The sequence below is a fragment of the Pleurodeles waltl genome, chromosome 3_1, assembly GCF_031143425.1.
Source record: "Pleurodeles waltl isolate 20211129_DDA chromosome 3_1, aPleWal1.hap1.20221129, whole genome shotgun sequence".
Classification (NCBI taxonomy): Eukaryota; Metazoa; Chordata; class Amphibia; order Caudata; family Salamandridae; genus Pleurodeles; species Pleurodeles waltl.
In genome coordinates this window covers 1,785,798,884-1,785,826,349 of record NC_090440.1, presented here as the reverse complement: position 1 = coordinate 1,785,826,349, position 27,466 = coordinate 1,785,798,884, and the positions used below count along the sequence as shown (strand labels likewise).

General features: G+C 43.6%; 1 protein-coding gene across 11 annotated transcripts in view; it reads right to left on the bottom strand.

Moving 5' to 3' along the window:
* Nucleotides 1-697: 697 nt before the first annotated feature.
* The window catches only part of ANKRD44 (ankyrin repeat domain 44), a 618,040-nt gene continuing 591,271 nt past the window's right edge, over nucleotides 698-27,466 (bottom strand). For 6 of the 11 annotated variants that reach the window (XM_069225839.1, XM_069225840.1, XM_069225834.1 and 3 more), the window contains one exon: nucleotides 698-2,983. In XM_069225839.1, coding sequence (XP_069081940.1) covers nucleotides 2,715-2,983 — 269 coding nt within the window. In that variant the 3' untranslated portion in view covers nucleotides 698-2,714. The remainder of the gene's footprint in view (nucleotides 2,984-27,466) is intronic. The other 5 variants (XM_069225843.1, XM_069225844.1, XM_069225842.1 and 2 more) reach the window with 1 other exon arrangement.

Here is a 27,466-nt window from a genome sequence, read left to right as displayed (position 1 = left end):
TTACACACTGCAAATAGCTACAATTTGGCACATTTGGCACTTCACTGTTAGAGACGTCAGCTCTTTAGTTACTTATATATGTATATATATGCCCCTCTAAGATAACAGAAGACACTGAAGTCAGAGTTGAATAGACTTAACAGTTAGTGACAACTCTGAAGGTCGATGGCTTCAGAATATCATGATTAATAGCAATTCAGACCTATTGATTCAATGATTTAAGCATTACGCAAGGCACCATTTACAATGTCTTATCAATGAATAACATGGCACTGAACAACAGAATTGAAGTTTTGCAAAACAGAATAACATTTCCGACTATTGTTTTTTGCTCTTACAGGAAGATACTGTGCACATTTGTCATTGTATCTTCGCATGTTGGCAAACTCTCCTATGGAAAAGCATGCAGGTGCACACCTAGCTATTAAGAGTATCAAACAATATTTCAGATAACCACGAAAACTCCTGGATAACCCCCAAGGGCTGTGTCTAGACTGCCATTTAGGATCCCAACAAAGAAAGTGTACGAGTGTAATTTGCGTCCAAATATATTGATTGTTGGCTAATTTGCATATTTATTGTTGTACTAACATCCTAACAAGGATGTGTCTTTGAGGATCATCAGTAAGGACCACTGATGTAAACCAAGTGGAAAAGCACTTGAAAATAAATTCTCAAGATAATTTTTTTTTTTTTTGTAACTATGAGGTACTGACATATACTGTGATAAACTCCATGAGTAAATAGTGTGAGAAAATTATTCTGCAACATCTTTTTAATTTTGCCATTTTTGCCATTTGGAAATACATTTATAATTATGAATGATCATTATAAAGTCTTTCCTATGTGTGACAGAATACTACAAGGCTGCACACAAGTACCTTCCTACATTGTAGCCTTCTGGGCCAAGACAACGATTATCAATATTTTTTCATTAGCATGACTCATGCCAATATCTATTTAAAACAGAATATATTATCTATATTTTGTCCACGTAAATGGAAATATGGCTTTTAACAAAAAAGATGTAAAATCTCAAAACTTAAAAATGCATTTGTATATAAATCTTCAAGAGTCACATTTCTTTCTAATTTGTATAGTACCAAAAATAATACAACAAAAGTCAATGGGCCATCTTTCTGGCCATTTCATTCACTTAGAATAAATAAAAAACATTCACAGAAAACATACATGCACATTTCCTTAAGTTTGGTGAAGACACACTCTTTTACAAACTTAAAGGATCTACGTAGAAATCATTCTGTAAGAAATGCAAAATACAATTTCAGATCACTTAATACACAAAGCCTTCAGGTACATTTTTTTTTATCTCCTTCGTTTTCATCTTTTCTTGTAAAATTCAAACTGAACATCCTCTGCTGTCAACTAGGAACAGTTTGGTCCTCGTATAATTGCTGGTTCTAGCATAACACAGATCTCTTAAAAAATACTTCATTCTTCTTTTGGTGCATTAGTTGCAGGGGTCAGACTGGGTCCATTCAACCTAGAAGCTTGAACAGATAAAGCAGACACAGTATTTTTATAATTGTTTGCTTTTCTAGAATTTGGCATGTTGTACCTTTGCAGGCATTCTCTTAAAACAATCATTAATTGCATATCTTACTTGCAGCTTTTTAGTGTATGTGCTATTTATTACCCTGTTAAGATCAAGTGTCTACTTTTAGAGAAAATTACTACTTAAAAAACTGAGAACTCTAACAATAAAATGTAAACAGCTGAAATTCAGCAAAATTACATCAAAGCTGTCATGCGTGGATTCACATCACTCTTTGCCTAAATGTTACACTTTGTAAATGCATTTTGAATCCGTGTTTAATCATTCAAGTAAAATGCCTCCTATGATTAAAAAATGTTAGTGCAATGATCGCAAAATAATTGTTACTAAGTAAATACAGGAAACACTTTTGTATCTATATTGTAAGAAAGACTTTTCAGATGCAGTGTCTATAGTTCAACAAATCAAACAATGTTTTAGGATGCTATTTTTCATTGTTGGGGTAACTAAAGACAAAACCCCACAGTTATGTAAGTCAGTATTATAAAGAAAGAGTTTAGGTTAACACATTTAGACAAATCTTTTTCTTGCTGTCAAAATTGGTCAAAATGAAGTTATGAGACATTTTGTGAACATACTATGTTACATTTTGTGCTCAGGGTCAAATTTAAATGCTGCAGTTGCTGTGGTCAATTCTTGTGTTAAGGAGACTCTATTATCATACACTGCAATGTCATAGGCATGAAGTATGTAGTCTCCATGTTCCTTTTTCTCTATTTTGTATGCTAACTGTGCATCCAGTGGGCTCCTTGGTTTATGCTTTGAATCTATGCTCAACAATTTGTAATTATATTGTATGTACGATACACGAAAAATAATGTACATTTATTATTTTATAACAAGCCATGCTTAAAAAAATAATTTAGTTTTCCTTCTTTCTTTCTCTTATTCTTAGTTTCTTTTGAAACTAGGAGGTAGTCATATGCCATAACATATTATGGGTATTCACAAAGGTCCATTTAAAAAAGTATGGAGAAGAGAGGTAAAAGAGGAGATCATGTATGCTATCCAAAGAAGACCCTGCACATCTCAATGCAAAGCCATTAAACACCAGGATCTGACAATGTTGGTGTCTGGGAGGACAACAGTATTTAGGAATGCTGGGACAATCATGTTTGCGAAGTTTGTAGTCTAGTACTCAAAATGTTTCCGAGTCTGAATCATTTTCATCATATCGATCCTCTGATCCTACATTGTTGCTTAGGGGTTTGCTGTATGAATTTACACTGCTCACCCTATTGGAGTCAAGGCAGATAGATGTTCTACTCAAACTGTCTTTTTTAAAACAAACAAAGTTGAAAGACGTCATTGTGCTGGAAGGAGAAAAAGGAATCATTGTAGCCAAAATGAGTGCCAAGCAGTCTGCCACGTCTTTGTTAGGAGCGCAAGCCAGAGCCGGTGTGTGACCTGAGCACAAATGCAGACAAAGCAACAATTAGTAAGAAAAGAACCGTAAAGGGATACAAGCAATTTACTAGAATAGCTCTGCAGGGTTGTACATGGAAAAGATGCATATCACTGATGTTTATGCTAGGCAGAAATGATTAATTTAAAGGCATGCTAGGGTTAGTGAAGGGATGGAATGAAGGGAAAAATGTAAATGAAAACTGCCAGCCAACCTGGTCACATAAAAGCAATTATGGGAATTTTAGGCAACTTACAAACTCGCAAAACAATGTAAATTTTTTAACATATAGATCACAATTAGGATAAAATAATATGCACACATTTGCATAAATACAAGCAGGTGGGGCACAGATGCATATCTTGGTTACATTGAACAATGACTTGTCTTTGAGGTTAAAATACTACGTTCATTCGATCACAAAGTTTCAATGGCTTTACAAATGTTTTTAAGGGACTGCATCCACCATGTCATCCTGAACCAAAAATCAAAATGAATTACTAGGTTACTGGAATTTCAAATAGAACACTTTTCCACTACAAGGATGGGGAGTACATTACATTATTTGATAGATTTAAAGTTGGCACAGTAGCACATCTTATTCAGATGGTGCTCCTTACTAGTGGTATGCTGTCACACAGACATTCTGGTTTACGGGCTAATGTCTACAGTAAAGCTCCACTGAAGAATGTTAGAAGCGTAAGCTCCTTTTTAGTGTATTTTTTATAATCTCATGAATTTTACAAAGGTTATTTAAAGGTTATTTACATCACTAGCTAAATGATACAGATGAATCTGTAACAAAGAAGATGTGTATTAAAGATCCTGTGATGAATGTAAAAAATTTATGGAGGCATCTCTTATATAATGCATTGCATAAATCTACAGCATTTTGTGAATTATACACAGTGGTACTCTATGGTGGAGTCTATCCACCCAATGCCCTTTAATATAATCAGCTCACCTGTGTTGATGTAATGACTCAAAGATGTTACATTAAATATATTGTTAATGGCATAACATGTTTTACAACTAAAAGCCCCATGTGAAAATTAAAGCGATTTGAAGCATGGGAAGGTTAGACTTGAAGGGTCAGAACCATGTCTTTTGTTGTAATTTTTCCACATTTTGATGCATTACTGTTTTTTAGGTAAAGATTTTTTTATTTATTTGAATCTCTCAGGTAGAGAGCAAATGAAATATGTGCCAAAGTAGGTACAGTCTTAACTCTATCCAGCGACCCAAGACTAAGTAAGGAAGGAGAGTGGAGGAGAGGGACAAAACCACTTTATTGTTATACAAATCTCCAAAGTGAGAATGGCCTCCCAGTGTACATGGTATCTTGAACGACAAATGCTACTACAGTAGAGAGGACAGAGCTAGAAATCACATGTTGGCAAATCCCATCTTAATGCACAATCTGACTTGTTTTTCTCTTTGAGTTTGCAGGGAAGCAGATGGCAGCCTCAGCATCTGAAAAGATGTAGATCTCACTCAGCTGCGACACCCTCATCCAAACCAGGTACAAGAACAAAGCCTTAAAGCCACCCAGCACAAATTCATGATTAAACAGCTGCAGTTTTACCTACTTTAGGTTGATAATAACTAATTACAAAATGAAATGTGTGTGCGCTATTTGTCACAAGAGGTTAAATTTATCTACAGTTAAGACTTGGTGAGGACTAGATGCAGGTCAAGTATATATGAATATTTAAAATCATAGAATTGTTTTTAAATGACTGTAAATGTCACTGCCTTATAATGTTGGAGAACGTACATATCAAGTTCCCTTTGCGTGTTTAAACAGTTACACACCTTGGAATCATTAATCACAGAACAAGTATATGAGGGTGTGGAGAGTGGAGGGCACAAAGGTACCTAAATGTAAATCTACTCCAATGTACCAGGAGTAGGCATTCAAGCGCATGGTACCCTGGAAAGTTTGTGCACACCCACAAACTCACAAACTTGTGCCATTCCTCCATGAAAACGTCTGAAGCGCCATTCCTGTCAAAGGAGAATCTGGGAACACACATATAATTGAGCGCAGTGTAAGAGAAGTATTTTTTTCTCCGAGAACAGTTTTTTTTCTGGCTGTGAAATACAGAAAGTTTCTTAGACACCGCACTTGCTTGGAGATTTTGGAAAAGTCAAATCATGTTAAAATTATTTCCAATACTGATACTTGGAAAATGGCAACAGTTCCAACTTCCCATGAAGGCTCCTGGATAGTTTTGTAAATTGTGAAAAAGTTAGATAGATAACCAAAACATAGGAGGAAACCTACAGGAATATATTTTGATTGTTTTTGAGAACCAAACCTATTGAATTTCAAAATATAACATAGTATAAACCATACCCCTTTTGAAGACTTTGAGAAACAATTTTAGGATGAACAAGAAAAAAAAGTACGGTGTATTAGGCCCATAATGAAGTTCATACCAACGGTGAGATAGAAGAAGATAAACAATATTTGTTCTGCATACGTTATGTCACAATATGTAGAGGGCACATATTCATCACTGATGTATTCTCTAGACACTAAAAGACAGGACATTCCCAACACCATGTGTCAATACATTATTTCAAGCAGGGAGAGATGATCAAGAATGGAACAACTTTTTTTCTGAGCTGGGCTGCTGGACTAAGAAAACTTGGCACTCCTAATGATATATCTTAATCTTTAGCACCATTTAGCATTGGAGGCAAGCAAACTGTATAGCCCTACCTTTGTGATATAAGGAGACTCTCCTATAGAAGGCGGCTGGGGCAACAATGTGTATTGCTTGATATACCATACTGAGTGATTAAAACTTGGCTGTACCAGTAGTCAGTTGAGCACTCAGAGGGCTGGGCATTCCTGATTTTGCCTACTTAAGTGCAACTGTGTTCAGCAGACCTCCTTTGGCAAAGGTTGCAAACTGTGCATCAAGTGTTGTTGAATGCCTAGATAAGCACTTTAGATGCAATCCTGTTTTTGAGAGACCTAAAACAAAAAGCACAATAATTTGAAATTTCTTCTGGGCATGAACTGATGGTGATATTGGTAGATTGAGGAGTGATTGTGAGTTGGGAGACACTTATTTTTTGCCTTGATTACCTGTATCAGAGTTGCACTCAACTTCACTTTTGCTAATAACAGTGTTGCATGGCCAACAACAACCATGCTTTCTCATGTTTTTTGGGGGGATTCATCTTTAGAAGCCTCCATCATTTTAAGTGAAAGTAGGCAAGGTTAAATATCTTTTATTCATTTACAGAAATGAGTAGGATTTAAAAGCTGAATATTGCCAATATAGTTAATTACATGATTCGCAACCAATGATTCAGCTTCATAAGGAGAGCTTAAAAATGTTAAAAAGGGTGAAGAGGGGTGAGCCCCGGGTACCCTGGAAGTTCCTAAATGAGGAATGGATTGTTAGGAGGCCATTACCACCTCCTGTCTCTGACTCCTCAGAAAGGATCTTATGTAGGTCTGTGTACTTCCTTGTAGGTGCAAAATTTGATTCAACCTAGCAAAGTGGAATGAATAAAAGTATCAACTGTGCCTGACAATCCAGTGGGCTTTGTGACACACATACACAGTTGCTCTCTACATTTAAACTCTGATCATCCATAATTACTCTGATGACTAATTTGATTCCTCATTCTGGGGGAAAGCTCATTTGGACTAGGTCTAAGAGGTTGGTTCCCTCAACAAATGGCTGCAGCCATCTGATAAAGTCTGCTTCAACAGTTTTGCCATGTAGGGCAGGTTACACAGTCCTACAATGTGTCATGCCAGTTGCGCCAGCTTGCATTTCTTTTTTATAGGAGAGATATTGTGACAGCTCTTGTCAATGCTTCTTAGTGCTGTGGTGACGGGGAGAAGTACAAGAGGCCTACAATGCTGGCTAATATGTTGCTTACCTTTGGTAATACTTTTACTGGTAAGGACTCCAGCTAACTGCAAATTCCTCACCTTAGAATATTCCCCAGGTGTCAGACTGGATGAGAGAAACTGTGGAGCTGTACTCTTGTGCCCAGAGATGTGGCGCCTGTGCTCTGAACCAATGTTGTCCACCTCAGATGTGATGTGCTCGGGTCTATATAGGTGGCACCCATGTGCACTGAAATGAGTTGCTTTCTTGACGCTTCTGCACCTGCAGACGCGGAGCCACAAAATCAAATTGGTCTAGACTAGTGTGCAGATACCTAAAGGGGGACCTTTTCAGGTGAAAGAGGCCTGTTCACAGTATGGGGAGGATGGTCGAGTTGGTGAGGATTCTTCAGTTATACAGAATCTCTACTGAAGGTAAGTAACTTATTCTTCTGATAGAGACTTCCAATCATAGACTCCTCACCTTGGAATAGACACCAAAGCAGTACCTCCAAGGATGTGAGTCTTGTGCACTGGCTCAAACCCAAATGTTCTGTAGGACAGAACAGCTAGGTGCCTATCACACCAGACCTGGCTATCCAGGCAGTAATGCTTTGTTAACATATGGAGGGACACCCACGTATTAGCCTGGCAAATGTCTAGGACAGGCACTCCACATGCCAACTCAGTAGCAGCTTTGGCTCTGGTTGAATAAGCCTGAAAGCCCTCAGGCAGCTGTTTCTTAAGTAGAGTGTAGCGGATCTTAATGAAGACCATGATCCAGCAGGAGATGATATGTTTCTGCACAGCTCTACTTTTCTTCGCTCCCAAAAACCTGATACCGAGCTGATCATCTACTCCTTTGTGTTAGCTTAATGTCCGAGTCCCCTTTAGGTCCAGTTGATGGAGATGCTCCTCTTCCTTAGAAGAGTGTGGTGGGGTGCAGCAAAGAACGTTGATAGGGTGATGGTCTGACCAAAGTAAAAGGCGTCCCCACCTTTGGTAAGAAAGAAGCACAAAGAGCCAACTTGTCTGAATAACAGGTAGCATAAGAAGGGTGAACAGAGAGAGCCTGAAGCTTGCTTGCATTCTGGGCCGATGTTATAGCCACTAAAATAAACATCTTAAAGGTAAGCAACCCATGAGGACAGCTATGCATGGGTTCAAAAGGGAAACACATGAGTAAGATGAAAATCAAATTAAAGTCCGACTGGGGCATAACAAAAAACAATGGGGGGAAACAAATGTTGAAGCCCTTCAAGAAAACGCATGACCACTGAAGACTGAAAAAAGGAAGGCTGACCTGGCAATCACAAAAGAGCAGAAATAGCCAACAATTAACCCTTGACTTGCCCAAAGCAAGATCTTGCCAAGCACAACACAAACAAAACCCCAAACAATTTGGCACGAAGTAGGTTGACCTGTTTGGTCATATACAAGCCACAAAGGAGCCCCAATGGCAGGGATATAAAGATTTAGAGGAGGAATGCCTGGTTGCAAAAATAACATCCACAACCTCAGGAGGGAGGTCAAATGGTCTCAGCTGCACCTGCTCAAGCTCCAAGCATGAAGGTGGAAGGAGTGTAGGCTCGGGTGCAGACCCTGTCCTACTGCTGTGATAAGAGGTCCTCCCAGAGGAGCAGCCTAACTGGACGACATGCTCATGCTCAGGGGTTTGGGATACCAAACTCTCCTGGCCCAGTCCAGCGCCATCAGGATGACTTGGGCTTGGTCAGTCCTGATCTTCAGAACTCGGGACAGGAGTGGTATTGGTGAAAAGGCATACAGGAGTCCAGAGTTCCACTAAATGCCGAACGTGCCTCTGAGTGAGCGCCAATGTTGAAACTCCAATGTGGTGCAGAAGTGCTGACATTGCACATTCTCCGCGGTGGCAAAGATACTGAGCCAAGTTTCTTCTCGTTCACGGAACAGACCTTGAGCCACCTCGGCTAAGTTAACCTTCACTGGTGTTCAAGGATCCCGCCAGGTGCTGTGCCACCAGGAAAATCCCTTGGCACTGCAGCCACGTCCAGGGGTGCAGGGACTCCTGGCACAGGGTTCACTAACCCACTCACCCTGCTTGTTGCAGTACCAAAGGGTGGTGGTGGTGTCTGTGAACACCTGAACACACCTTCCTCGAACAGAGGGCAGGAAGGCTTTTAACAGCAAGCAGATGGCTTATAAATTCAATAGGTTGATGTGGAGCTGAGCCTCTGCCGGAAACCTGAGGCCTCTGATCTCCACCTCTCCCAGTTGGCCAACCCCACCCAGAAGCAAAACATTAATCACATTGTCATCTCTATGTCGGGTAGGGAAAACGGTCTGCCACTGACCAAAAAGCAGTCCCAATCCACCTTTGGCAGCCAATCTCCAAAGTGGGGGGGAACAATGGGATCTGCAAGCCTGCAGATAAGCTGCGAAAACCACCATTACTTTTTTTAAACAATAAAGGGATGGTGGTTAGGCAAATACGGAGAACAGCAAACAGACATGCTCCTCGCCTATGGTGAACTGCAGGTAATGCCTATTAGTCTGCAAGGCAGGAATATGAAAATAAGCCTCCTGCAGGCCAAATTCCACCATCCAGTCTCTGGGATGAAGGACAGACAAAAAAACCTAAGCCAAATTGAGCATTTTGAATTTGTCCTTTCTCAGGAAGGCTTTGAGAGGGTGAAGATATAGAATAAGATGCAGCACTCCATCCTTTTTTGGCACCAAGAAGTAGTGGGATGACAACCATGCCCTACTTCTGGCATCAGCACCATCTCTATGGCTCTCTTGGCCAAAAGAGCCTGCACCTCCTACTGTAAAAGGGACAGGTGGTCCTCCATCAGCCATACCTGGAACAGTGGCAAGAGCAGCAGGGTTTCCAGAAACAGAAGAGCATAATCCACACATCAGAGGTGATGACCTTCCACCTTGGCAAGAAGTGACCTAACAGGATGGCTGTGTTTTGAAAAGGATGCATCAAAGAGGGTTAGGGGCGTGGGAGAAGTTGGAGCAGTGGACTGAGACGCGCACTTCCCTTGCTGTCCTTGTGACCTATGGAGTCCACAACCACAGCTGAGAAGGCTGTTGGGCCAATGCTATCTGCTGGCAAAATTGTGACTGTCTGGAAAAACCACACAAGGAGCGAATCCGGGCAGGTGGAGGATGAGGAGCCGTGGACACTCTTAGAAGCGCTCCAGCACAGAATCCACCTCTTCTCCAAAGAGGCATTACCCATTGAAGTGCATGTTCATGAAGGTAGATTGGACATTCCCTGAAAAAACACTGGAGAACATCCAAGCATTTTGCTGGATGGAGTGCCTGGTAGAAACAGCTCGACCCAAGCAATCAGTAGTATCAAGGCTGCAGGGGATAGAAAACTTTGCCACATATCAGTCATCCTGCATTCCCATGGAGAAGATAGCATGACCTTCCTCAGACATCATAGAATGGACTTGTCTCACAGAGTCCCACAGTGCATGAGACACTTTTGCACAGAAGACAGGCAGCATACACAGAGCACAGTTCAAGACTAGTGAATAAGAAAACTCTGTGCCAAAAAATGTCAAAATGCTTGGATTCCCTATTTGTTGAGATGGAAGGAAAAGCGTTGGGATTAACTGCTTGTCGGAGCCTGCACCACCAGACTATCCAGGGAAGGATGTTGAGTAAGAAAGTCTGAATCTCCTGGTGCAGGACGATGATGATGGTCAATATGGCAGTTAACAGGGACACCTGTGCATGGTTTATGCTAGGTACCCAGAAGAGTATCAGTCAAAGCCTCATTAAGAGGCAAAAGACATTCCACAGAGGTTTACCCTGGTTGCAAGACCTCAGTCAAGAAATATGTTATGACCTTGTGCATAGGAATGTGGAGGTCAAGAATGTCAGCGGCTCTACGGACCAGCATAGCAGGCAACGCAGTTTTGGTGGGAGCCGGGCACGGTGGGGGAAACAATATCGAGTCAGGGGAGGCATCTAAACCACTCACCTCCTGAAGCTTATCATACCAGCTGTCTTCATGATATGCCAGTGCGATGTCATCTTCAACATCCTACGTGCAATTATCTGAATTCATACCAAAAATATCATATATATATATAAGCTGTTCATATACCGTAAAAACAAACATTCCCTTTTAATATGCTCTCCAATTAGGGAGCCAATCACCTATAGTACAAAGTGATCCCTCTATTCTGGGTGACAAGTTGTTCCCAGTCACTAAGATAATGACCAAATGGACATTTTCCTAAAAGAAACGGGATGGCCTCACACACCCATCCTGAGTGTCATGCTTCATCTCCAGCCATCCTGCGTTTTCCAAAGAATATACTCTAATGGCAAACAGCCCTCGTTGTAAGACTAAGGGACTGTCATAGGAAGACTCAAGGAGGTGTGTGTGTTTGGGGGGTGGGGGGGGGGGGGGGTGGTACAAGGGATCCAATTAAAAATCCCTATCACCTGCCTAACCAGAAAGACTGTACTTTTATTGAAATGGTGGTGAAGGGATGGTTAAAAAGAAATGGTGGGATATATGAGGCTATTTTATATAGCTCATTTCCAGCTCCTCAACATGTTTCAGCCCTGAAAAGGGCCTCCTTCGGGGTTTTGAGCAATCTTCAAAACCTGAACCCTGTTTACCCCTACTTATATTTCTAGTGATATGCTCAGATACTCACTCCATGCACATGCATACATACAGTACCAGATACTAATCTCTGATTACACCAAAATGGTATTTTCTTTTTGTTGGGGTCTTGAACAGAAAACAGAGACATAGCTATGCATTTATAAACTAACATTACTGAAAAAACTGAAAAAACAACCTAAAAGTGAAAGGAGACAAACATTGTATATAGTGGCTGGGATAAAATACTGGTACTCATGGTAGCCGGCTTGCGCTAGCCTTGTGAAATCAAGCTGTGCCACACTTGTGATCTCACAGCACAATGCACCACTTATCATTCATGTGTAAACTCATTATCCAAAACATGCGTAGGACATCAAGAGTGAAGTGCCATGGTGGAACCTGCACTCTCACAAACTACTGAAAAAAGCTCTCATCCTAACTTCAGGACATTCGCACCCCATTGGAGAAGCAGAGGGAGGGGAGCTTTGTTGTCACACACTGTACACATCACACCCATTTCTACCACAAATTGGAAGGAAGTTGAAAGCACAAAAAATAGGAAAATGTACCTTTAGTATCCCCAGGATGTTGGAGAGAAAAGACACAAATTCGGCGTGGATAGCTTATGTGGACAAAACGGAATGGAGGCCTAAGCACGAACTACCCCATATAGCCAAATAAAAGCTTAGTACGGGGGTGGAGAGGGGTAGCAGCAAAAGGGCTAAACAAAGTGCCTATTGTGCTTATAGTCACTGAGGAAGTGCATATTGAAATGATCTATAGCATTTCCTCACTCCAAACATATAAAGACTTTTATACCAGGTATACACTAAAGTTTTAGTTTTCGAATTTTTGTTTTTAAATGACCCTTTAAGAGCTATTGTGCCTCAATATTTCTGTTGAAAAGTGTAACACTTACACATGTTGCCTTCACCCACCTCTTAGCAGTGACACTCTCCAGATGAGGATCAATGGGCCATAGGCCTTGGTACGTTTCATCTCTTAAATTAAATAAAACCCATTATGTAGCTTTTTTGTGGCAGCATACATTTACTCCATTTAATCTGGGCACTGCAATTTCTAAATACAATCGTGAAAAATAAATTGACACTATTAATAACACCATTAATACAGGTTTATGACTGGTGCCATGTTTTTATGACTCATCGTGTGTTAATGAGGGCTATTGTGGAACTCCCTGACCGGAGATTCAGAATAATAGCCTGACAAATGCCTAAACAAAATCAACATTTGGGAATGCTGCATTTCTGAGCTTAAAATACTGCCAAAAAATGCATGAGTAACACATCTAAAGACTTAAAAATTCCACCATAAAAATTCAAACCTGTGCAGTCACGCATTGTAAAAAAAAACAAAAATCAGATATTGTAACAGTTCATAAAAATGAATTCCTCACGAAAGGTGAAAAGGTCATCTGCCCTGAAGTACACATGGGTCGCATGTACTACCTACTCTTTTTCTGGGTGTCAACTCTGGACAGCAGCAACTCTGAGCCAGAGTAACTCTCGGGTGGGAGGTCCTGACCAACTTCTTGGTTGCATAAGCATATTATGCGTTAGTAATCCTTGACACACTTTGGTAAGTGTCGCTAGGTGAGGGGGGAGAGCTTCTACTTTGGCGACTTCTAGTTAAACAATAATCCAAGTAAAGATAGTTAGGGAACTTCTAAATCTTAGGATATGCCGCCATGGTGAAGCATAAACTAGGTGAACATTAGAGAGCTTGATTTAATGAGAAAAAGGAAAGTACTATGCCCGTTAATGGGAAACCAGTATCAACACGATTTGAGACAGCTTGTGCTTTTCAAGGTTTACCCTGAACAGTAGAAGAAAGGAAAGATCTAATATAAAACTATTCCTACTTCAGAAGCAGAAAGAACGCACAACCTACAACCTTAAGGTGTAAGCATACCACCACTGTCATAATCTACCAAAGCCCAGCTAATCATAATTCCCTCTTATTTTTTCTTAAATATGGAATATTCTTTTTACCTGGCCTCCCGCCCAAGTCTTCAGAGGGCCTTCGAGCCTGCCCATGTTTCTGTTTACCCCATTTGAACCCCAAAAGATTTGAGAGAAGCAAATTGTGATAAGGCTGTCACAGAAGGTCTGCATGCACTGCAAGGAGGGCATATTCTCAACATCCTTTCCACTATAGGTTGCCAGTGACAGGAAGGCATGGTCAGAGCTGAAGGGATCCTAGCAGGAGAACTGTGAAGGAGTGTTCTGTCCTTGAACCCCTCTTAACCTTAAGAAGAACTAAGAAGTGTCCGGTGGGCAAATGCACAGATTACCACAAGGCAGGTATCGATAAACGCAATGTCAGTGATAAAGGCAACAGCAATAGTCTGAGAACTTTTTGGAGTAAGCTTGATTTCTCCCACCTGCAGACACATTGCAACTTTGTAATAAAAGTAATTACAAAGCACAAGCCACATTAAAATTAGTACTATTATCACAAACAGTTATAGTCCAATAAAATAACTAATCCTCTGTACATTGAAGTGCAGAAACATTTTCTCCAAGATGGCAATGAATTTTAAGAGCTTAATGGAAGGAAGAAGGTTAAACTTCAAAACGACTTACTGAACTAGTATAGGGTTAGTGTTCAACAAAACCTTATCTCTGTGTAAAACCGCATGAAAAATACAATTGGCCTTTGGAACAAAGACATTCGTCTTTAGGTCATAATAGGTGAGAGAAATGTTTGTTTAATTCCGTCGTTAAGCCAATGTACATTTTGCTCTCAAAGGTAAAACGGACATTTTGGATTGCCGCTCAACTACGACAAAAACATGGCCCACAAACTCAGTGATGGTCCAAAGTGAACGCATCGCATATGAGCTGGTGCAGATCAGACTCTTTCCTTCTTAAGGCTGTAAGGCATACAGGAGGAACAGGAAACCGGATTGCCTGCTAGCATCTCAAATCCACGGATGGACACGGACATTGGCTATCTAAAGTCTTAACCTGAATCATGTGGGGAAACAATGGACAGGATAAACAATAGGAGGGAGGGAAAAGCGAGGGGCTGTGCAAAATTCGACTCTGTAGCTTTAATAAAATCATGATTTCCTGTCTGTGAATAGGGAAATATACATTTTTGCTCTGAGGCAGAGGGGCTAAAGTTAGGATGGAATCGGAGCAACAACTTTCAAGGTATGAACTTGGCCTAAAGTAAAGGTTTTAAACACTTAGAGTGTCACCATGGAATTTATATATGTATGTCCCGAAAACCAACTGGAACATAAGCGTTATTGAAACCACTGTTCTTCCAACAGAATGTGCTCCAAATTTGACTTTATCACCTATCATAACATTTACCAGCAACGGCGCTAAGTAAAAGTGGAAACTGAAACAGATTTAAAGAGAGTTTAAAAAGACACTGAAAGTTGGGCAAGTAAACTGTTCAGCTTTTGTCAGCATGCATGAAAGAAACAATGCACAGTACACGGGCGCCAGGAAAAGCAGAATACAAAATCTAGTTAGAGAGAATCTTAATCCTGCTAAATCCAAATTCTTGATGGAAAAGCACTTAGTCATAGCTTCAAATGCCCAAATATCTGATACTCTCCCATTGGACGTCAAATAACGCACAGTCAATTTAAGGGTGAATCACATTAAAATTAGAGATTAATTTCTTTCCTAAAAATGTTATTTAAAGTTTTCTAGTATAAAGGCACCGAATTGGGAGGCATGTGTTACAGTAAACAAATCCACAGGTCATACAGCGGGAGAAATGCTTCTGAGAGGCACATGAGGTAGACAAAGACCATTACAGAAATCCAACAATACAATAATGTCAACACTACAATCGCCAACAACAGCACTATCCTTCTATAGCCCCTGCCCCTTCTTCCTGTAGTATGGCAGATTCGCCTCTCTCGCAACTAGGACACATGCTGCATATATGTTACATGTCCTAGTACATTGGACATCGTGGCCAGATTACCCCACAAGCACCTGGCCTCTCCATATGGGTAACAAATAGGAGCCAAATCCTTTCAAATTTGTAAATCCTGGAGCAAACACTCGCTGTTCATTTTTCCATGTCATATATGGCCTAAATATCACCCACCATTGATCTACAGAAGCGGTTGTCGGCCTCTACCCACTTTTGAGTGGGCACAAGTCGTGCAGCTACAAGGAAATGTGTAGTCAATTCCCCTTGGATGGTCAAAGGATATATGTCATTATCTCCAGAGTTAGATGGAGCAGCAAAGAGAGTCCCATTGTAGATCTATCGTGAGATATAGGGGGTCATTATGACCTTGGGGGTCTTTTCGCAAGACCGCCGAGGTACTGCCGTGCTGAAGACCGCCAGTGGTGGCGGTCCTCCGCGCCGCGTATGATGACCGCTGGCAGGCCGCTGACCTTTTTTGTACGGAAAGCCACCAGCAGCCATACTGGCCGATGGCGGGAAAGTGGAGGTTGCTTAACCTCCACCGCCACGTCAACAGAACACCGCCCACTGAATCATGTCCCATGATTCGGTGTGGCGGTATTCTGGCGACGGTGTTCTGGTGGCGGAGCTGCCCCCATGGATCCCGTACCCTCTCGGAGGATCAACGGACAAGGTAAGTCTTTGGGGGGTGGCAAGGGGATTTTGGGGGAGGATTTGTGGGGGGTAGCAGGCGGTGGGGGAGACCCCTATCAGTGACAGGGAAGGAATTACCCTGCACTGATAGTGCCTACCGCCATGGATCTCATGGCGGTTCCCAACCACCCGAGATCCATGGTGGTATGCAGGGTCCTGATACCGCCGGGCTGGAGACCGCAATCTCCAGCCCAGCGGTTCTCACCGCCATGGCGGTCGGAATGGTGAAGTGGCGGATGACCGCAGCAGTTATTCCGCTGGCCTGTTTGCGGTCTTACCGCCGCTTTACCACCGACTGCCAAGGTCGTAATGAGGGCCATAATGTCTTGCCAATAGGTCTGGATATGTGCAAATGACTACCACATGTGTATGGCAGCTTCTCTCTCTCTCTCTCTCTGCAACCCTTTCAGCAGCGATATGGGCATCCAAACATGGCTTTCAGGCTGGTGAGGGCAGGTAGCATCTGGTCAGCAGATTGTAAGCATTTTCTTTATGCTGGTGCGGATGGAAGATTTAGTTGCTCTCTTACACATTGTGGCCCAGGTGTCACTCATTTCTATACCAACATCACTTTCCCAGCTCAGCTCGTAGTTGTGTTTGGTTTGGGGGGCAGTTCTTGACTTAACTATATAGGCAAGTAATGCCCTTGCACCATAGATTGCTTAAAGAGTTTCTATGTGTGTGCACTCTCTCCCAACTAGGAGGTGAACATTTCTACTCCCTACCCAATGAAGGGCTTTAATGAATCAGTATCGACCTCTTGCCTCCAGTCCCAGACGCTCCTGGACCACATCCCTCCACAAGGGGTTGGTCTTTAAAAAAAAAAACTTAAAACCGTAGATTGACACTGGTTTCCGGGCCAGAATCTCAAGTGAGTCATGCCTGGTGGGAAATCAGGATTATAAAGCAGAGCTATCAATGATGAGGAATTACTGTCAATAAGTCAGCAAAGAGGATGCAGGTAGAAGCAAGGTAGGGGCCCTCGGCCTTGCTCTTTGGGGAAGCCAGAGAAAATGTTGCATGCAAACCTTAGAGTAAATCTGCTATACCTGAATTTCAAGGATTAGTATCAGGGTTACAATTCCAATCTAGAGCCTGATGAATCTGAGCAGCCTGGAAGTAATATTTAATATCAGGAAGCCCCCGTGCTTTATTTGTAAAATAGTAAGTGCCAGTGCCCAAAGTGCTACTCAGACACCCGCAGCTAGCACTATAAAATGTAGGAGCATGAATGGCAAGTGTGTGCAGGCCGGAATACACATCAAGCCTCTTTAATTCACTGCCAGGCACTCCTTTGCCTGTTATCTCACTCTTGCATGTTTTTAGCATTCTCCTTTGGTGACGGATTTTCTGTATTTCATTTAATCAGTCTATTCATTTTGTTTCTTTTTCCCTCTTTTGGCCTCTGCAAATGTCAGATGTGAAGTGCCGGTCCCCAAAAATAAGTGCCGGTGACCCCCACCTGCAACCACAGGCTCAGATTAAACACTTTTCAAAGAAGTACAAAACAATACAGAAAAACTCTAGAGGTCTCAGGTATGGTTTGATTCAGAAGCAAGGGCCCTCATGTATCATCATCGGGCTTGCTCCACGTCAGACTGGCACTGCAGTGTCTGACGGGACCCTTATGGGGGCCACTTAGCCAAAAATATGTGATGAGTGTGAAGGGTGAAGAAAAAATGGAGAGAAAAGAAAAAAGTCTTAAAATTGGCTTTGACACTCCCTTGAGAAACCAAATTTATTAGTGCAAGGAAGCGCTGGTCAAGGTTAAAAACAAAAATAGAGTTAATGGGAATAATGATCCTTTACTCTAAAGAAGCGGGTGGTCAGGAAGAAACTACTTTATCACTCCAAAAAAAAGTCCCATTAACTCTATTTTCGTCACTGCAGTGCCAGTCAGACGTGGAGTAAGCCCGATGATGATACATGAGGGCCCTTGCTTCTCAATTAACCTGTACCTGAGACCTCTAGAGTTTTTCCGTATGGTTTTGTACTTCTTGGAACAGTGTACTTTTTTGATTGATATATTATGAAAAGGGAGTATGTACACTGGACCAGTTAATCTCCCAGTCCCTACTGTTTTTCGAGTCAGATTAAGCATAGCAGCCGCCGCCGCAAATGTCAAGGAGGGACTGGGGGACGTCGGAGAAAACAACGCTTACATTTTTAAAAAAAAACGTACAGTTTTCGTTGCGCCCGGGTCTCCCGCCTCCTCCAGCTGCCTCGCTCCTCTTGTGGTGTACCAGAAAAGGCTACTCAGCAACCCTGGTGCTGCTTTCATGCTAAACCGAGCATGAAAGGAACATCAGGATTGGTCTGAGTGGCAGTGACTGCTACTCAGACACAGCCCTGGGTCTGTGCAGTTTCTCCAGGCTGGCTGTTTGAATACAGCCTAGCTGGAGAAACCTAAGTGCTTATGTGTGTTTGGCAGGCCTCAGACGGCCGGCCAAACACACATGGGCACTTTGGTGCACTCTCTCCTCATCCCCTCTCCCTCCACCTGTGGCCCAGACCCATTCCACCCCTCCATGTACTGCTGGCTGAGCCAGCAGATGAAAAATAAAACAATAGTGCAACTATTGTTTTATTCTGGTAGCTCAGCCAGTGGAGTGAAGCTCCTCCGCCACTGTGGAGGAGCCGCCCTTGATTAAGCACTAGAAGACCCAAGCCTCCCTCAGATGCAGCCAGGTATAGGGCTGTCTTTGATACTCTTGGTGCTCTATCATGTCATACGAAACTTAATGGCTGCATCTGAATTTGTGACAATGTCATCTTCAGGAACTGAGAAGGGAGCATTTTGGCCGAATATAATATCCTAGGCAAGAAGTTCATCTTTTCTGTGACAACCTCTCACAACATAAATATATTTTTCCTATGTTTCACACCAATACATTACTGACTGCCACTCTGCTAGGGTCAATGGCGATATAGCATTCCAATGTTTTCCAATGCATCCTTGTGCCAATGTGCCAATCCCAATGAGGGTGCAATCTCGTCTGGGCCGAGCCAGGTCTTCCAGGAACACGAATATGGCCATCCTGGGGCAGAGGTGTAGTTTGGTCAGTAAGATTGAGGTGGGGTGCGACCTTCAGATTTCCCGACAATCACGCTGGCATATGTTAAAATACATTATATGTAAAATTTGGTTATTAGAAAAAATACATTCTATGACAAGCAGGGTGCATGAGAGGAGCTTAATTAAGATGCAGTGGAAAGGGAGAGGTATGCGAATTGGTAGGACAACTAAGTAGGATAAAGTCAATTTTTTTGAAATAATGAAAAAGTTTTAGGGCTTTCAAAACAGAGAGTGTGTTTGTTTTTGTCAGTGTGTGCATGCATAAATGCCAGGTTAAATCCTACAAACATCTCACCATACCCGACTGAAAGCAACTGTTCCCAACTATTAATCAGAAATGGAAATGTCACTTACCCAGTGTACATCTGTTCGTGGCATTAGTCGCTGCAGATTCACATGCTGTGCATAGTCCGCCGTCTTGTGTTGGGTCGGAGTGTTACAAGTTGTTTTTCTTCGAAGAAGTCTTTTCGAGTCACGAGACCGAGGGACTCCTCCTCCTTTGTTTCCATTGCGCATGGGCGTCGACTCCATCTTTGATTGTTTTCCCCGCAGAGGGTGAGGTAGGAGTTGTGTATGTTAGTAATAGTGCCCATGCAATGGAATGAATAAGTAAGGGGAAGCTGCTTTGAACTCACCTGAACCACGCCACCCCTGTCATCACTGCCACCGCTACCGCCAAGAGTCCAGGGCTGCCATTACCGCGCCAGCAAGTAGCATCTCCCGCGTCGCCGCACCGGGACTTCAACTCCCGGTAGCCTCAGCGGCGGCGCGCGCCTCTGACGCGGCGCCAGCGCCAGGAGGCGCCTACAAATCGCCCAGAGGCCGGCGGAGCGGGGGGAAGCTGCTTTGAACTCACCTGAACCACGCCACCCCCGTCATCACTGCCACCGCTACCGCCAAGAGTCCAGGGCTGCCATTACCGCGCCAGCAAGTACCATCTCCCGCGTCGCCGCCCCGGGACTTCAACTCCCGGTAGCCTCAGCGGCGGCGCGCGGCTCTGACGCGGCGCCAGCGCCAGGAGGCGCCTACAAATCGCCCAGAGGCCCGCTTCGCGGGACGCGCCGGGCGAAGCCCGGGCAAAGGGCGGGCCGTCTGTGGCCGTCCGGGGCAGGAGGAGGCAGGGCAGGGCCATGGACTATTGTCGAGGTCTTTTGACATAGAGTACCCTGGTCCTTGGGCTGACAGTAACGTAAGCAGCTAATAACATTAATGTTTGTTTTATGTACGATATAACCGGCTGACGTGTATTGTTGTGGGGGCATTTTGATAAATAGGCAACCAGTCAATTCATTGAGGAATATTTCCACTAGATAATCGATGACTTCGCTGGTCCCATCATGTCCAAACTGAGGTCTTCTAAAATGGCTACAAATAATGACTCAAAGACCTTGGATAACTATCTTTTTAAAGTAGTTAGTAAAATTAACAAAGATAGGAGATCATCATTAAGTAGGGTTAGTCCAGAAACATCTCCCATAAGGCAGTGCTTACCCCCTACATCAATGTCTCAGAGGGTCTCGACTATTTCCAACAATGAGAACGATTTAAATTGAAAATGTCACTTACCCAGTGTACATCTGTTCGTGGCATCAGTCGCTGTAGATTCGCATGTTTTGCAATAGCTCGCCATCTGGTGTTGGGCCGGAGTGTTACAAGTTGTTTTTCTTCGAAGAAGTCTTTCGAGTCACGGGACCGAGTGACTCCTCCTTTTGTGTCCATTGCGCATGGGCGTCGACTCTATCCTCGATTGTTTTTCCCCGCAGAGGGTGAGGTAGGAGTTGTATTGTAGTAATAGTGCCCATGCAATGGAGTGACTAAGTATGTACCTATATAAGGTTGAAATGATATATATACAAATAGTTGAAGGTAACTTCCGAACTGCTACAGGCTCCCGGGGAGGCGGGTGGGCACATGCAAATCTACAGCGACTGATGCCACGAACAGATGTACACTGGGTAAGTGACATTTTCAGTTTGATGGCATCTGTCGCTGTAGATACGCATGTTTTGCATAGACTAGTAAGCAGTTATCTCCCCAAAAGCGGTGGCTCAGCCTGTAGTAGTGGAAGTAGTCTGAAACAATGTTCTTAATACGGCTTGCCCTACTGTGGCTTGTTGTGCGGATAACACGTCTACACAGTAGTGCTTGGTGAATGTGTGAGGCGTAGACCATGTGGCTGCCTTACATATTTCTTGCATTGGGATGTTTCCTAGAAAGGCCATGGTAGCACCTTTCTTTCTGGTTGAGTGTGCCCTTGGTGTAATGGGCAGCTGTCGTTTAGCTTTAAGGTAGCAGATTTGGATGCATTTAACTATCCATCTGGCTATACCTTGTTTTGATATTGGGTTTCCTGCATGAGGTTTTTGGAATGCAATAAATAGTTGTTTAGTCTTTCTGATGTTTTTAGTTCTGTCAATGTAATACATTAATGCTCTTTTGACATCTAATGTATGTAGTGCCCTCTCAGCTACGGAATCTGGCTGTGGGAAGAACACTGGAAGTTCCACTGTTTGATTTAGATGGAACGGTGAAATAACCTTTGGTAAAAATTTAGGATTAGTCCTTAGGACGACCTTATTCTTGTGTAGTTGTATAAAAGGTTCTTGTATTGTAAACGCCTGAATCTCGCTTACTCTTCTTAGGGAAGTAATGGCGATGAGGAATGCAACCTTCCAGGTTAGGAACTGTATTTCGCAGGAGTGCATGGGTTCAAAAGGTGGACCCATAAGTCTAGTTAGGACAACATTTAGGTTCCATGAAGGAACAGGTGGTGTTCTTGGTGGAATAATTCTTTTAAGGCCCTCCATGAATGCTTTAATGACTGGTATCCTATAAAGGGAAGTTGAATAGGTAGTCTGCAGGTATGCAGATATTGCTGCAAGGTGTATTTTAATGGAAGAGAAAGCTAGGTTAGATTTTTGTAAGTGAAGCAAGTAACCCACTACATCTTTTGGAGTTGCGTGTAATGGTTGGATTTGATTAATATGGCAGTAGCAAACAAACCTCTTCCATTTACTTGCATAGCAGTGCCTGGTGGATGGCCTTCTGGCTTGCTTTATGACTTCCATACACTCTTGTGTAAGTTGTAAGTGTCCGAATTCTAGGATTTCAGGAGCCAGATTGCTAGATTCAGCGATGCTGGATCTGGGTGCCTGATCTGTTGGTTGTGTTGAGTTAACAGATCCGGTCTGTTGGGCAGTTTGATGTGTGGTACTACTGATAGGTCTAGCAGCGTTGTGTACCAGGGTTGCCTTGCCCAAGTTGGTGCTATTAATATGAGTTTGAGTTTGTTTTGACTGAGTTTGTTTACCAGATAAGGAAGGAGAGGGAGAGGAGGAAAAGCGTAGGCAAATATCCCTGACCAGTTCATCCATAGGGCATTGCCCTGGGACTGCCTGTGTGGGTATCTGGATGCGAAGTTTTGGCATTTTGCGTTCTCTTTTGTCGCAAACAAGTCTATCTGAGGTGTTCCCCAGATCTTGAAGTGTTCAGAGTTTGGGGGTGAATTTCCCATTCGTGGACCTGTTGGTGATCTCGAGAGAGATTGTCTGCGAGTTGATTCTGAATCCCTGGGATAAACTGTGCTATTAGGCGAATTTGGTTGTGAATTGCCCAATGCCATATCTTTTGTGCCAACCGGCTCAACTGTGTTGAGTGTGTCCCCCCTTGCTTGTTTAGATAATACATTGTTGTCATGTTGTCTGTTTTGACGAGAATGTATTTGTGAACTATTATTGGTTGGAAAGCCTTTAGTGCTTGAAAAACTGCTAGCAGTTCTAGGTGATTTATATGCAGTTTTGTTTGATGTACGTTCCATTGTCCTTGTATGCTGTGTTGATCGAGGTGTGCTCCCCACCCTGTCATGGAAGCATCTGTTGTTATTACGTATTGTGGCACTGGGTCTTGGAAAGGCCGCCCTTTGTTTAAATTTATATTGTCCCACCATAGAAGCGAGAGGTAAGTTTGGCGGTCTATTAACACCAGATCTAGAAGGTGACCCTGTGCTTGTGACTATTGTGATGCTAGGCACTGTTGTAAGGGCCTCATGTGCAGTCTTGCGTTCGGGACAATGGCTATGCATGAAGACATCATGCCTAGGAGTTGTAATATCATCTTTGCTTGTATCTTTTGTGTTGGATACATGCGTTGTATGATGTTGTTGAAGTTTTGAATTCTTTGTGGACTTGGAGTGGCTACTCCTTTTGTTGTGTTTATTATGGCTCCTAGGTACTGTTGTACTTTGCACGGCAGGAGGTTGGATTTTGCGAAGTTGACGGTGAACCCCAGTTTGTAGAGGGTTTGTATGATTTGATTTGTGTGGTGTGAGCACTTTGATAACGAATGGGTCTTGATTAGCCAGTCGTCTAGATACGGGAATACATGTATTTGCTGCCTTCTGATGTGTGCAGCGACTACTGCTAGACATTTTGTAAAGACTCTTGGTGCTGTTGTTAAACCGAAAGGCAATACTTTGAATTGGTAATGTATTCCTTTGAATACAAACCTTAGGTATTTCCTGTGCGATGGATGTATTGGTATATGGAAATACGCGTCTTTGAGGTCTAAGGTTGTCATGTAGTCGTGTAGTTTGAGCAATGGTAGCACTTCTTGTAGTGTGACCATGTGAAAGTGGTCTGATTTGATGTATGTGTTTACTATCCTGAGGTCTAGGATTGGTCTTAGCGTTTTGTCCTTCTTTGGTATTAAGAAGTACAGTGAATAAACTCCTGTGTTTATTTGTGTGTTTGGTACTAATTCGATTGCATTCTTTTGCAATAGTGCTTGAACTTCTGTCTCCAGGAGCTCGGAATGATGTTGTGATAAATTTTGTGCTCTTGGTGGTATGTTTGGAGGGAATTGTAGAAATTCTATGCAATAACCATGTTGGATAATTGCTAGAACCCAAGTGTCTGTAGTGATTTCCTGCCATGCTTTGTAATAATGACCTATTCTTCCCCCCACTGGTGTTGTGTGGAGGGGATGAGTGACATGGGAGTCACTGCTTAGTTGCAGGGGTTTTGGGGCTTTGAAATTTTCCCCTATTCCTAGGGAATTGCCCTCCTCTGTATTGGCCCCGAAAGCCTCCCCTGTACTGTCCCTGGTAACTGGACGGTGTTGCCTGTGAGGTGCTGGCTTGTGTGGCCTGACCCCGAAACCCCCCTCTAAAGGGTGTCTTGCGGAAGGTGCCGTAGTTTCCTCTGCTCTGCGGGGAGTAGAGTGCGCCCATTGCTTTAGCAGTGTCCGTGTCCTTTTTAAGTTTTTCTATCGCTGTGTCCACTTCTGGACCGAACAGTTCTTTTTCATTGAAAGGCATATTGAGAACTGCCTGCTGTATCTCTGGTTTAAACCCAGACGTTCGTAGCCATGCATGCCTTCTGATGGTCACGGATGTATTAATTGTCCTTGCAGCTGTGTCTGCTGCGTCCATGGAGGAGCGTATCTGGTTGTTTGAAATGTTTTGACCTTCCTCAACCACTTGCTTTGCCCTTTTTTGTAGGTCTTTGGGTAGATGTTCAATGAGGTGTTGCATCTCATCCCAATGGGCTCTGTCATAGCGCGCAAGTAGTGCTTGAGAGTTGGCGATGCGCCACTGGTTTGCAGCCTGTGCTGCGACTCTCTTTCCAGCTGCATCGAACTTGCGGCTTTCTTTATCCGGGGGTGGTGCATCCCCAGATGTGTGGGAGTTGGCCCTTTTCCTAGCTGCTCCTACAACGACGGAATCTGGTGGCAGCTGTGCAGTGATGAAAACAGGGTCTGTAGGGGGCGCCTTATACTTTTTATCCACTCTTGGTGTGATTGCCCTACTTTTGACCGGCTCCTTAAAAATTTCTTTTGCGTGCCGGAGCATACCAGGGAGCATAGGCAGGCTTTGGTAGGAGCTGTGGGTGGAGGAGAGGGTGTTGAATAAAAAGTCATCCTCGACCTGTTCTGAGTGGAGGCTTACATTGTGAAATTGTGCTGCTCTAGCCACCACTTGAGAATACGCAGTGCTGTCTTCTGGTGGAGATGGCTTTGTAGGGTATGCCTCCGGGCTGTTATCTGACACTGGGGCGTCGTATAAGTCCCATGCGTCCTGATCCTGGTCACCCTGGCTCATGGTGGTGTGAGCTGGGGAATGTGATGGAGTTTGTGCTGGTGAGACGTGAATTACAGGTGGAGGAGAGGGTGGTGGAGTAACCTTTTTCACCACCTTTGTTTGTGGTGTTTGTTCAGTTTGGAACTCCAGTCTTCTCTTTCTTCTAATAGGGGGAAGGGTGCTTATTTTCCCTGTTCCCTCCTGTATGAAGATACGCTTTTGCGTATGGTCTACATCGGTAGATTGCAGCTCTTCCTCGAACCTATGCTTTCGCATTTGGGAGGTTAGTGAATGCTCCTCTGTATAAGAGCCTGAAACTGGGTCGGTTGCAGGTTGTTTTGGTGCCGAAACCCTGTCTGCATCTTTTTTCGGCTCCGAGCTGACTTTTCTTTTTTTCGGGGCCGAAACCTCTCGGCGTCGATCTTCGTCGGTGCCGCTGTCTCGGCGTCGAGCCGTGTCTACACCGCTATCTCGGTGTCGATGCTTGTCTCCAGCACTTTCTCGGTCCCGAGAAGGCTGCGTACCGGTGTCTCGACCGGAGTCGGACTGTCTCGGCACTGTTTGGGCCTTTTTCGGTGCCGACGGTCGGTCACCGAATTTATGGGTCAAGCCATAGCCTGGTGGCAGTGGCGTCCCCTGGGCCTTGTCAATCTTCTTATGTGTTGTTTTCGACGTCTTACTCACGGTTTGTGGGTCATCGAATTCCTCGGAGTCCGATTCGTGGATCGAGAAGGTACCTTCCTCTTCTTGTTCCTCGAACTCTCGGTGGGCTGTCGGCGCGGACGCCATTTGAAGTCTTCTGGCTCGACGGTCTCGGAGTGTTTTTGGGGACCGGAACGCACGACAGGCCTCGCAGGTGTCTTCACTGTGCTCAGGTGACAGGCACAGGTAACAGACCAAGTGTTGATCTGTATTGGGGTACTTGTTGTGGCATTTGGGACAGAAACGGAACGGGGTCCGTTCCATCGGCGTTCTTCAGCACGCGGTCGGGCCGACCAGGCCCCGACGGGGATCTAAAAACTACCCCGAAGGGCACCGGAGCTCTTCGATCTTCGATGCGGGGTTGAATCTAACTACGCTGATCCCGAACGCAACAATACCGACGAAAATCTTCCGAATTTAGCTATCTTTCCGTTCCGAAACTCGGAGCGACAGGAACACGTCCGAACCCGATGGCGGAAAAAAAACAATTGAGGATAGAGTCGACGCCCATGCGCAATGGACACAAAAGGAGGAGTCACTCGGTCCCGTGACTCGAAAGACTTCTTCGAAGAAAAACAACTTGTAACACTCTGGCCCAACACCAGATGGCGAGCTATTGCAAAACATGCGTATCTACAGCGACAGATGCCATCGAACATTGATGTTTCTGTGGTAGAGCAGGTTTGTTGTTCCGAACCTATTCAAGTACAGGATCGGACATTACCATTAAGGTCTCCTCTTACTCAATCTCCCACTAGGAGAGCGGTACGTGCCTGTAGGAAGGGGCCTGTCAAGAAAGCAGTGTGTCGGAAGCCAAAAAAAGCTGGCCCAACAGCTACCAATAGGGGAAATGTCCCTGAGCCCACCACTATTATTGAGGGGACTAGTCTGCACTCAAGTCAAATTGATCTTCTGGTTACAATTTTTTAATCTAAATTGGAAGTACTGATCAGTCCCTTGGTGGCCAAGGTAGAATTAGTGCTTCTTAGGGTTACTAGATTGGAAGGTCTTGTAGAATCTTGTCTGACTCGGTCCACTGTTCCACTGAGTACTCACTTAGACTCAATAGGCTCTATGGATAACCACCCAGTGGGTTCAGTTACACACTCTATAGTCAGTAATAGGGTGGAGGGCTTGGGGGCTACTGTTCAGGCCCCACCGACTGTAAGTGTGCCGACTGCCTCATCCTCGTCTACATCGCCAGTAGGGTCGGCTAGTGCACAAAATACTTTTAGTCGACCACGATCAATACAAAGGAGTACTCAGGACACTATAGGAGGGACAGTCATTGATAGAAGAAGTATAACTAGGCGACATAATTCTATTAATCTCCCGCCAGATTGTGCACCATATACTGTGGTTCTAATAAATGTCCCAGAGGTTGACTTGTGCTTGAATGGTTCTGGGATAGAAACGTATCCTGCTCTTAAAAACAAGACGCTTGCTTGGTTGAATAAGAACTGTGGATTTCCTTGTGCCCTTGCAAATGACATTTTATTTATCCGCAGAGTTAGCTGGATTGGCAATGGCCCTAAAA